This window comes from Scyliorhinus torazame, chromosome 25 (genome assembly GCF_047496885.1).
Source record: "Scyliorhinus torazame isolate Kashiwa2021f chromosome 25, sScyTor2.1, whole genome shotgun sequence".
NCBI classification, from domain to species: domain Eukaryota; kingdom Metazoa; phylum Chordata; class Chondrichthyes; order Carcharhiniformes; family Scyliorhinidae; genus Scyliorhinus; species Scyliorhinus torazame.
In genome coordinates this window covers 34863027-34875468 of record NC_092731.1, presented here as the reverse complement: position 1 = coordinate 34875468, position 12442 = coordinate 34863027, and the positions used below count along the sequence as shown (strand labels likewise).

Here is a 12442-nt window from a genome sequence, read left to right as displayed (position 1 = left end):
TCATCCATGAAGACCAGATGGGGTTTGTGAAGGGGAGACAGTTGAATGCGAATGTGCGGAGGCTTTTGACCGTTATCATGATGCCGGCGAGGGAGGGGGAGGCGGAGATAGTGGTGGCGATGGACGCTGAGAAAGCCTTTGATAGGGTAGAGTGGGGGTACCTGTGGGAGGTGCTGAAGAGGTTCGGGTTTGGGGAGGGGTTTGTCAGGTGGGTTAGGCTGTTGTATGAGGTCCCAATGGCGAGTGTGGCCACAAATAGGAGGAGGTCAGAGTACTTTTGGTTGCACCGAGGGACGAGACAGGGGTGTCCCCTGTCCCCCCTGCTCTTCGCACTGCCGATTGAACCCCTGGCTATGGCACTGAGAGAGTCGAGGAACTGGAGGGGGTTGGTGCGGGGGTGGGGAGGAGCACAGGGTGTCGCTTTATGCGGACGACCTGCTGCTGTATGTGGCGGACCCGGTGGGAGGCATGCCAGAGGTAATGAGGATCCTTAGGGAATTCGGGGACTTTTCTGGGTACAAGCTCAATATGGGGAAGTGCGAGCTGTTCGTAGTTCAGCTAGGGGACCAGGAGAGGGGGATTGGCGAGCTCCCACTAAAAAGGGCGGAGAGGAACTTCAGATATTTGGGCGTCCAGGTGGCCAGGAGCTGGGGGGCCCTGCATAGGCTTAACTTTACAAGGCTGGTGGAGCAAATGGAGGAGGAGTTCAAGAGGTGGGACACGTTGCCGCTGTCCTTGGTGGGTAGGGTGCAGTCAATCAAAATGACGGTGCTCCCAAAGTTTTTGTTCCTGTTCCAGTGCCTCCCCGTGTTTATCCCGAAGGCTTTTTTCAGGCGGGTTAACAGGAGTATAATGGGGTTTGTGTGGGCGCGAGGGACTCCGATGGTGAGGAGAGTGTTCCTGGAGAGGAGTAGAGATAGGGGGAGGGGGCTGGCGCTGCCCAACCTCTGTGGGTACTACTGGGCCGCCAATGCGACAATGGTGCGCAAGTGGGTGATGTGGGGGGGGGGGGCTGCATGGAAGAGGCTGGAGTCGGCGACCTGTGTGGGTACGAGTCTGGGGGCGCTGGCAACTGCGCCGCTGCCGCTCCATTGTGGTTGTGGTGGTGGCCCTCAAAATTTGGGGGCAGTGGAGGCGGCATAGGGGGGGAAGTTGGGGCCTCGGCGTGGACCCCATTAGGGGGGGAACCACCGGTTCGCCTCAGGAAGAAGAGGTGGAGGGTTTTTGGGGTGGCACAGGGCAGGGATACGAAAGTTGGGGGACCTGTTTGTGGACGGGATGTTAGTGAGCTTGGGTGAGCTGGAGGAGAAGTACGGGCTCCCCCCGGGGAACACCTTCATGTACTTACAGGTAAGGGCGTTTGCCAGACGGCAGGTGGTGGAATTCCAGTACAGGACAGGGTGCTCTCGGGGGGGGGGGGGGGGGGGGGGGGGGGGGGGGCAGTGGGAGTGGGGAAGATCTCTGAAACTTACCAGGTGATGCAGGAGGAGGAGGAGGCCTCGGTGGCGGAGTTGAAAGGTAAGTGGGAGGAGGAGTTGGGAGAGGAGATCGAAGAGGGGACGTGGGCAGATGCCCTAGGGAGGGTGAACTCTTCCTCTTCGTGCGCGAGGCTCAGCCTCATACAGTTTAAGGTGCTGCACAGGGCACACATGACCGGGACAAGGATGGGCCGGTTCTTTGGGGGTGAGGACAGGTGTGTTAGGTGCTCAGGGAGCCCAGCAAATCACACCCATATGTTCTGGGCATGCCCAGTGCTGGAGGAATTTTGGAAGGGAGTAGCGTGGACGGTGTTGAGAGTGGTAGGATCCAGGGTCAAACCGGGCTGGGGGCTCGCAATATTTGGGGTCGCAGAGGAGCCGGGAGTGCAGGAGGCGAAACAGGCCGGAATTCTGGCCTTTGCGTCCCTGGTAGCCCGGCGAAGGATTCTCCTTCAGTGGAAGGATGCGAAGCCCCCAAGCGTGGAATCCTGGATCAGCGAAATGGCAGGTTCATTAAATTGGAGAGGGTGAAATTCGCCTTGAGAGGGTCGGTACAAGGGTTCTTTAGGCGGTGGCAACCGTTCTTAGACTTTCTGGCAGAACGATAGACATTGGTCAATGGCAGCAGCAGCTCGGTTGGGGGGGGGGTGGTGGTTTACTTTATTTCTGTTTATGTTATTTACACTGGAGGGTCTGAGGGGGTGTATACACCTGTTGTCTTAAGTCGGGGTGTTCATGATAATTTATTATTTAGGTACGGGGGGGAGGGGTTTGGGGAGTTGCTTTTTTAGATTGTGTTTTGTACTTAACCCTGTTGGGTTCTTTTTTCTTTCTCATTTTGTTATTGATATTTTATGAAAACCTTTAATAAACATTATTATAAAAAAAAGATTCAGCTAGCCAGCAACAAATGACTTCTCGTTCACATCTCTCTTACAGTTCACGGGGCAGTGATTTTTGCAGAGCTGCTGTCAGCTGTGAAACGCACCCTCGCGCGGATCCTGGTCATTATCGCTGGGCTGGGCTATGGTATTGTCAGGTAAGTTGCATTGTGCGCCCCTTGCTTTTCGAGCTACTGTGCGATTGCTGTACATATACTGACGGTCGCAACTAGTGTGGAACTGAATTTTACATGGGCCTGGGCGAGCCCCTCATTCCTGTCTGCCAAACGCCAAATTGTCTGAGCTTGGGTTGGGTGCCATTAGGATCTGAAGTTGGTTTCTGGACCCCCATGGCCAAAGAGCGGTGTAAAATCAGCCAGGGCTCCCATTCCAAATGCTGTGGGTGACTCAAAAGCAGCATTGGTCGAGGGCAGGATCAGCTTATGGCTCTGTTGGTAGCCTCTGAATTCAAACTTTGTGGGTTCAAGATCCATTCCAGATCCGTGAGCAAATAATCTAGAACGCACCATCCAGTGCGTCACTGCGGGAGTGCTGCACTCTTGAGATGTTAAGCCTGGGTACTATCTTCTCTTGTAGTCGTATATTAACATTCTTCAGAAAGCAAGGGAGGCCTCTGCAAAAAACAAAATACTGCAGATACTGGAAACCTGAAATAAAATCATAAAATGCAGGAAATACTCAATAAGTCAGGGAGAGAAAGGGAGTTAATATGTCCCCTTATCAGAACTTTGAGACGTCCTCATAAGAACTTGGAGCATGAGTGGGTAGCGTGGTGGCACAGTGGTTAGCACTGTTGCTTCGCAGCGCCAGGGTCCCAGGTTCGATTCCGGCTTGGGTAATTTGTCTGTGCGGAGTCTGCACGTTCTCCCCGTGTCCGCGTGGGTTTCCTCCGGGTGCTCTGGTTTCCGCCCACAAGTCCCGAAAGACGTGCTTGTTAGGTGAATTGGACATTCTGAATTCTCCCTCTGTGTACCCGAACAGGCGCCGGAGTGTGGCGAATCGGGGATTTTCACAGTAACTTCGTTGCAGTGTTAATGTAACCCTACTTGTGACAATACAGATTATTATTATAATTCAGCCCTTCTAGCCTGCTCCGCCATTCAATACGACCTCCTCTCAGCCTCAACTGCCCGTTTCCATAACCCTTCAACCCATTACCAATTAAAAATCTGTCTTATCTCCTCAAATTTACTCACTGTCCCAGCATGCACCGCACACTGATTCAGCACCCTTTGAGAGAAGTAATTTCTCCTCATCTCGGTTTTAAATCTGCTACCCCTTATCCTAAAGCCATGACCTCTTGTTCTGGATTACCCCACAAGAGGAAGCATGTGTGTAAGAGTACGGAAATGCAAGTTTTTGTTTTCCGACAGTCCGTTGATGCTCAATGTCTAGGCCTAGTCAGGATGAAGGGGCTCTAGGGGAAACGTTAGTTCCCCTTGGCCTTGCTGTCGTAGAGGTGTTCCAAAGCAGCTGATGTATTTTGTGAAAATAAAGATATTTGTTTCCCATTTTTTTTTTTTTATTACACAGACCCCGGCTGGGCGCCTCGTCCACTCAGGTAGTTGGCATTGGTCTGCTCTACCTGCTGTTTTCCTCCGTTGAGGGAGTGTTACGAGTGACTGTGGTAAGAGCATCTATAAAGGAGCAGAGCTAGAATTTTTCAGTGTTTAGTTTGTGGGGGGGGGGGGGGGGGGGGTTTAAGAAGAGGGACAGGGTGGGCCTTACTGCAAAATTTGTCGACTGGGGCGATTTTTGCTTCATCGAACACTTGTCAAGAGCAAAAGGAGTTAGTTTCGTATCAATCCTTTAACTAGGACAAACCTGTAATTCACCCAGCGTACCCGTGTGACCCGTGGTAGAAAGCACAGTGAAACAATTGTGTGGGGTCTGGGTTCTGCAGAACCTGGCTGTTTTTATACACGACTAAAGCAGAGACTTTTCTCACTGAATCACTGTCTGGTTCCCCATTCTGAAATGAGTGTTATGTTTGATTCCCAGTTAGTACCTCAAAGCAGCACTTCTCCCTCCTCTTCCCACGTGGCCGCCCCACTCTCCTTGGAGATCGTGGGGTGGGTAATAAATGTCAGCTCTGCCTATGATACCGGCCTTCGGGTCATTTTTTTTCTTCTTTTAATGCCACCGCTCAAGTTGTGGTTTGAGACCATAAGGCGCAGAATTAGGCCATTCAGCCCATCGGGTCTGCTCCGCCATTCAATCATGGCTGATCTGGTCCTCATCCCCATTCTCCTGCCTTCTCCCCGTCACCCCTGATCCCCTTATTAATCAATAATAGTGGGGTGGGAGGCGGGTGATGCTGCTGCTCGCCACCGTAACAGGGTTTAGCTCTGGCTGGACATCCGGTTTGTGGTGCAGAGCGAGGTCAACAGCGTGGGTTCAGTTCCCGCACCGGCTGAGAGTGGCACAGTGGTTAGCGCTGCTGCCTCACAGCACCAGGGACACAGGTTTGATTTCAAATTCGGGTGACTGTGCGGTGTCTGCACATTCTCCCTGTGTCTGTGTGGGTTTCCTCCGGGTGCTCTGGTTTCCTCCCACAATCCAAAGATGTGCAGGTTAGGTGGATTGGCCGTGCTAAATTGCCTCTTAGGGTGGGATTACAGGGTGTGGGATTGGGCCTAGGTAGGGTGGTCTTTGGAAGTGCTGGTGCAGACTCGATGGGCCGAATGGCCCCTCTTTCTGCACTGTAGGGATTCTATGATTCATGAAGGCCCCGCTTTCTCAACCTTGTCCCTCGCCTGAGGTGTGGTGACCCTCGGGTTAAAACACCACCGGTCGGCTCTCCCCCCTCAAAAGGGGAAAGCAGCCTGTGGACATCTGGGACTATGGTATCTTGACTTTACAAGCACAGATGCAGGTTCGTGTGCTGCAGTTCACACATGTCTGAATATCATGACTCGTGTCAGCAATGATAAGTTTGGATAATTTAATGAAAAATTCCAAAATGCAGACATCAAACTCCCACTGTGTTCTGTGCAGACGCTCAAGAATTTTGTGCAGTGCTAAATAATCTGTCCTGGTGACAGTGCAATTTAAAACCTGCCGCGAGTTTATATAAAAAATGATGAACTGTACCCCAGAGGTTAATTCAGTCAGGAGTGTGCTAGCTCATCTCTGCCAGCTTACACTCTTCCACAGGTACTCAGTTCCAATTGCCGCTGATGCAGTCAGTCTGGAGGTTTGTCTGCAGTGTCTAACAGCCTAATGGGTATGTGACGAGGGCCTGTATCGGTACGCGTTCCTGTTCCCTTAGGCAGGGGGAAGACCGCTAACTCCTTGTTTAGGATATAGAATTCCTTGGCGTTACTGTACTAGATATGTCAACTAACATTGATGTCCCTCTTTAGGAGCATTCTACAGCAGCCATGACCATCTGTGAGATCTCTCTGGCATTAATAGACTCCTGTATTGTGTGGTGGATATCCTTTTTGCACCCGCCCCCCCCTTGGGTCTCTTGCTATCTTCTGATGAGAGAGTTTGTGTTGGAAATATTCCGCCGTGTTCACAATATGGTCTATAAACTCTGCGGTGACTGGTAGAAATATGTCCATGAAAAACAGTGTCACTCCAGTGTCTGAATGTGTGCAGCCTGATCCTTGCTTGATGCTGGCTGGATGCGGTGTCCCTGCTAGAAAGCTCTACAATGCAGTGGGCTTGGACTTAACAGATCTAGGAGTACAGCTTCATAGCTCCTTGAAAGCGGAGTCACAGGTGGACAGGGTGGTGAAGAAAGCATTCGGCATGCTTGGTTTCATTGCTCAGAACACGGAATACAGGAGTTGGGACGTCTTGCTGAAGTTGTACAAGAAGACGTTAGTCAGGCCATACTTGGAATACTGATAATCTTTATTGTCACCAGTAGGCTTACATTAACACTTCAATGAAGTTACTGTGAAAAGCCCCTAGTTGCCACTCTCTGGCGCCTGTTCGGGTACACTGAGGGAGAATTCAGAATGTCTAATTCACCAAACAACGTCTTTTGGGACCCACGCAGACACAGGGAGAACATGCAGACTCCACAAAGATAGATCCCCAAGCCGGGAATCGAACCTGGGACCCTGGAGCTGTGAAGCAACCGTGCTACCCACTGTGCTACCGTGCTGTGCAGAGTTCTGGTCACCTTATTATAGAAAGGATATTAAACTAGAAAGGGTGCAGAAAAGATTTACTAGGATGCTACAGGGACTTGATGGTTTGAGAAGAGGCTGGATAGCCTGGGACATTTTTCCCTGGAGCGTGGGAGGCTTAGAGGTGATCGTATAAAAAAATAATGAGGGGCATAAATAAAGTAGATAGTCAACATCTTTTCCCAAAGGTAGAGGAGTGTAAAACTAGAGGGCATAGGTTTAAGGTGAGAGGGGAAAGATACAAAAGGGTCCAGCGGGACAATTCTTTCACACAGGGTGGTGAGTGTCTGGAACGAGCTGCCAGAGGCAGTAGTAGTGGCGGGTACAATTTTGTCTTTTAAAAAACATTTAGACAGTTATATGGGAATGCTGGGTATAGAGGGTTAGGCCACACTTGGAGTACAGTGTTCAATTCTGGTCGCCACACTGCCAGAAGGATGTGGAGGCTTTAGAGAGGGTGCAGAAGAGAATTAACAGGATGTTGCCTGGTATGGAGGGCATTAGCTATGAGGAGAGGTTGAATAAACTCTGTTTGTTCTCACTGGAACGACGGAGGTTGAGGGGCAACCTGATACAGGTCTGATACAAGATTGAGGGACATGGACAGAGTGGATAGTCAGAGGCTTTTTCCCAGGGTAGAGGGGTCAATTACTAGGGGGCATAGGTTTAAGGTGCGAGGGGCAACGTTTAGAGGAGATGTACGAGGCAAGTTTTTTTACACAGAGGGTAGTGGGTGCCTGGAACTCGCTGCCGGAGGAGGTGGTGGAAGCAGGGACGATAGTGACATTTAAAGGGCATCTTGACAAATACATGAATAGGGTGGGAATAGAGGGATACGGACCCCGGAAGTGTAGAAGGCTTTAGGTTAGACAGGCAGCATGGTCAGCGCAGGCTTGGCGGGCCGAAGGGCCTGTTCCTGTGCTGTACTTTTCTTTGTTCTTTGTAGAGGGTTATGGGCCAAATGCGGGCAATTGGGGCGTGCTTGTGGTAAAAACTGGGCGGCATGGACTAGTTGGGCCGAAGGGCCTGTTTCCATGCTGTAAACATCTGACTCTTAATGACAAAGCTTCACTGAGGCTAATGTTTCATTTCAAAGCTGTTGGGATTCAGAATGATCTGGGAATGGATTGGAGATTGGCAGAAAGACAGAAGATGGTAGATACTTGATAAAGGAGTTGTCAGTGCTGGCGGCAAGGGAGGGAATCGAGTATTCAAGTGGGCAGAACGATAGACTGAATGTAGTCCGTAATTACAAAGTGGAAAGCACACAGAAGGTGAAATGGATGACATACCCCATGGATAGTGTTCGAATAGCCTGGGTTAAAGCACAGAGACCTGGAGACCTGAATTGTCCAATCATTCCAGAGCACCAGTCAGCAGAATGCTCAGTTCTATTGCGTAGGGCTTACAGGGCATAACCAAGTGATTCGGGTGAACGGGCCGGCGCTGGTTCCACTTAAGCTGCCTCCTCCCGACTTCATCTAATCCTAGTGGCAATCACCTGAGCTCGGTGTGGCAGCAAGTTGCACATTTTAACCACTGTCTGGGAAAGGCATTTGACCAGAGCCCAAACACACCTGTCGATGAGAGGAATTGTGTATAACTTCGATCATTCCAGCGACGGCGATCTTGGGGGATGTGCAAGATCGTTAAAGGGCATGAGGGAGGTCTGCCGTAGACGGCGAGGGAAACCGTCTCAAACCAATACGGGCAGGAAACTCTCTTGTCCATTCAATGCATCGAATGAACTTCCAGGGAGAGAAGTGAGGGCAAATGTTGGAGTGATTTAAAGATGCTGCATTTGGAAGCAATCGACAAAATAAGATTTGCTGACTTTTTTTTGCTGAGATAATGAGATTACTGCCGACTGTCATAGCCCCCAATGATGGGGCTCCGACTATCATTGAGGCCGTTCAACTCTCACGCCTTTAGAAGTGCAAAATCTGCGACCACCGCAAGATGTTTAATTTGCTCTTAGACCTGCACGGCACCTTCCAACTCTCGATTATGCTTTACTGAATCGTTGCTGACAACACGAGTACTTAGCATGCTGCGTGCTTGTATGTACTGTATGTGATGGTTTCCACCCCCCCACCCCCCCCCCCCCCCCCCCCCCCCCCACCTCTGCCTTTCTGTTTCTTCAAATCAGAATGATGTAGTGCTGTTGGCTGTCATTCCCCTTGCTGTCCTTGACTCTTCGCTCTGCTGGTGGATATCCCGTCGCTGTCTGATGCTGGGCTAGTCCGCGTTGACTCTGCTAGACAAAAATAAATTTATCTTTACCTGTCATCCAAGAGCTAAAATCTCTGTCTGAAGCCACCGGGAAGCCCAAGATCCCAAATGAGTTTCAATCATTAAAGATTTATCTTCTGTCTAGTGGTGAACCTGTTAGTACAAAAGCATCAAACATCCATTTCGATTCCATCTTCAGGCAGGTATTGGGATTAATAGAAGCAATGGAATCCCTATAATGCAGGAAGAGGCCATTTGGCCCATTGAATCTGCACCAACCCTCCAAAAGAGCACCCTGCCCAGGCCCTATCCTAGTAACCCCACCCCACCCAACTTTTTTGTACAGTAAGGGCAATTGATCATGGTCAATCCACCTAATCTGCACATCTTTGGACTGTGGGAGGAAACCGGAGCACCCGGAGGAAACCCACGCAGACACGGGGAGAACGTGCAAACTCCGCACAGATAGTGACCCAAGCCGGGAATCGAACCTGGGACCCTGGAGCTGTGAAGCAACTGTGCTAACCACTGAGCTACCCTGCTGCCCAACCTAATTGTATAGGAAAATACAAGTGTTGGGTGGAGTTACTGGGTTATGGGGATAGGGTGGAGGTGTTGACCTTGGGTAGGGTGCTCTTTCCAAGAGCCGGTGCAGACTCGATGGGCTGAATGGCCTCCTTCTGCACTGTAAATTCTATGAATTCTATGATGACATGAGATAAAAGGCCATACGTTAATGTACAATTCAAGCTGGTGACTGTTCTGGCTACCAAAGCTTGAATTCCCTTCATTATTTCATTTGCTGTAACTTTGCAATCTGAACTAGTTCCCCACTGTAAATTGTGGCAGGCTATTTCCGATAAATGTGCTACTTTAAAAGGTTCTGAGAGATCTCGGCACCAGTTTCCCCCACCAGATCGATCGACTGTAATACCACTCGTTACCTGTACTGTGAAAGATTTTCTTCAAATTATCTATTCCGATTTACTTAAGGCTGCATAGTGGTAAACCAAATTACCATTTGACGGCCAAAAGAATGCCCCATCATTTAGTGGAGTCCTGACTCCTTGCTCTCTATTTTAAGATTAAATCCCTCAGATCGCCACTTACCCTGATGGAGTTCCTGCCTTTCCACCTTTCTTCCCCTCCCTCACTGAACAAAAAATCCTCTCCTCTTCCCCCGCCACCAGAAATCCCGCGTTGTGTTAATCCTGTGCTGGGTTGAATTCCCATTCTGAAGTTTCCAGCTCCTATCCTGAGTGAACGTGTTACTAGTGGGTGCCCGTCATCGCAAATGGGTGTACTACGTTTGGCTTAAGGGCCGGTTATAAGGTGATAACTAACCTGTTTCAGTGTCTCTAATGCGCCGAAAAATAATCACCTTAATTGCTTTTTCAAACAAATGGTGATTTCCTTGACCCTGTCCCCTCGCACATCTTCGTTAGCCTCTCCCAGACAATGAAGCAACTGAAACTCCGAAGGGCTCTGATGAAGCTCTCGTTGTACCGACACTTCACAAATACGTTAATATTTGCTGTTTTTGGTAAGTTTCCTATTGATGCCGAATGTCAACTTGTGCGGTGCTTGGGGATGGTGGGAGGGGTGGTGAGGAGCAATGTTTACAGATGTGCATGAAGTGTCTTGTATTTATAACCCAGGTGGCCTTGTTCAGGTCCAGCGTTGTGAATCACCAGCCCCCAACGGTCACAGTCCATGTTTCACTGGTCTGGAGCGTGTTAGCCATGTAGAGAGGCTGGATAGACTCCGGCTGTTTTCAGTAGAAAGACCGAGGTAGAGGGTTGACCTGATAGAGATCTACAAGATTGAGGGGCATGGATAGAGTGGATGGGCAGGCACTCTTTTCCAGGGTGGAGGGGTCAGTCACCAGGGGGTACAGGATTAAGGTCTGTGGGGCAAAGTTTCGAGGAGATGTGCGAGGCAGGATTTTTACACGGGGGGTGGTGAGTGCCTGGAGTGTATTGCCAGATACATTAATGGTGTTCAGAAGGCATCTTGACAAGCACATGGTTAGGATGGGTATAGAGGGATACGGCACAAGGAAGTGCTGAGGGTTTTGGCAAAGGTTGGTATCATGACCGGTACAGGCTTGGAGGGCCGAAGGGCCTGTTCCTGTGCTGCATTGTTCTTTGTATTTGATTAATATTGAAAATTTCAGGGCAGCTGGTTATTTTATTTCATAGAATACATAGAATCCTTACAGTGCAGAAGGAGGCCATTCAGCCCATCGAGTCTGCACCAACCCTAGAAAGAGCATCCTACCTGGGTCCTTTCCAGTCCCATCGCTCTTCCTATTCTTCTCATTTGCCAGCCTCCCTTGGGGCGAATTGGCGCAGTGTTTGTGCCCTCCTGCAGCCTGACTCTGCAGGTTGTTGTGGGCAGGGACTCCTAATAGATAAGCTTCCCGCCCCACTTGTTTGGGACTAGTTTGTGACCTGAATGGATCCTCCAATATGAGGATTGTAACAGATAATGACGGCAAGGGGAAAGAGGTTGATTTTGGGAGAGGAAGAGGCAGCGATTTTCAAGTTGCTGTGTGCGCACTTTATTTATTTTTTTTTTAAAAGGCCTTTCATGTCTTCAGGCATGGGGCGGCAGTGGCACAGTGGGATTGTCACGGGGCTAGTAAACCAGAGACCCAGAGTAATGCTCTGGGGATCCGGGTTCAAATCCCACCACTGCAGATGGTGAAATTTGAATTCAATTTTTAAAAATCTGGAATTAAAATTCTAATGATGAAACCATTGTCGATTGTCGTAAAACCCCATCTGATTCACTAATGTCCTTTCGGGAAGGAAATACCCAGTCTGGACTACCATGTGACTCAGACCCACAGCAATGTGGTTGACTCTTAACTGTCCGTTGGAGGGAATTGGGGATGGGCAATAAATCCCACATCCCATGACCAAATTAAAAAAGAAAAAAAATTCTTGAAATGTTCTTAAATTAGAAATTTTGAGCTCTTATTTCTTGTTTTGTTGCCATTCTTGTTTGCTGTTAATGGAAAGATTGTTTGATGATATCAAAAATTCTTGATGTCTTCCTTCCTCAGCTTCGGTGATTTTTATCATCTGGGTTACCATGACATTCAGACTTCCAGCCTGTCAGTCAGTGAGTAAACATCTTCAATCGGTGGCGTGCTCGCTTCTTGGGTCTGAAGGTCATGGGTTCAGATCCCACTTTAGGATTTGAGTGCATCGCCCAAGCGGGTATTCCCAGTGTCGTGCTGAATGAGAGCTGTGTTTATTGGAAATTGCATCCCTGGGATCAAATTAGGGCCCTATCTGGAATATACGGACAGGAGTTCCACAATTCAGTTCGGCCATGCGCACAAGGCAGATTTGTATCCTGACCCCCTTAACATCCTCGCCTAAAAAAATGAAGTTTTAAATTGATCCCCGGCCTCGGTATGCTTCTGGGTGAAGGTTCTGAATTTCTTTTCACACTTGCCAAATGTTCAGCCAAGTATCAAAGGACCAGGGATTGGAAGAGCTGGGAGATCTCCTGTTGTCACGCTCGCCGTTCCTCCTAACCGCCACCATCGCAAATCATTGCATGGTTACAGCACAGGAGGAGGCCATTTGGTCCATTGTGGCTATGCCAGCTCTGCAAGGGCAACTCACGCAAGAAGCAAGAACAGTACAGCGCAGGAACTGGCCCTTCGGCC

At 49.6% G+C, this 12442-nt stretch overlaps 1 protein-coding gene across 4 annotated transcripts in view; it reads left to right on the top strand.

Annotated features, from left to right (window-relative positions):
- LOC140402478 (transmembrane protein 87B) overlaps window positions 1–12442 on the top strand; it is a 45162-nt gene that overhangs the window by 21264 nt on the left and 11456 nt on the right. For all 4 annotated transcript variants that reach the window (XM_072490296.1, XM_072490297.1, XM_072490298.1 and 1 more), the window contains 5 exons: window positions 2418–2517; window positions 3914–4007; window positions 5746–5819; window positions 10194–10300; window positions 11828–11886. In XM_072490296.1, the coding sequence (XP_072346397.1) occupies window positions 2418–2517; window positions 3914–4007; window positions 5746–5819; window positions 10194–10300; window positions 11828–11886 (434 nt within the window). The remainder of the gene's footprint in view (window positions 1–2417; window positions 2518–3913; window positions 4008–5745; window positions 5820–10193; window positions 10301–11827; window positions 11887–12442) is intronic.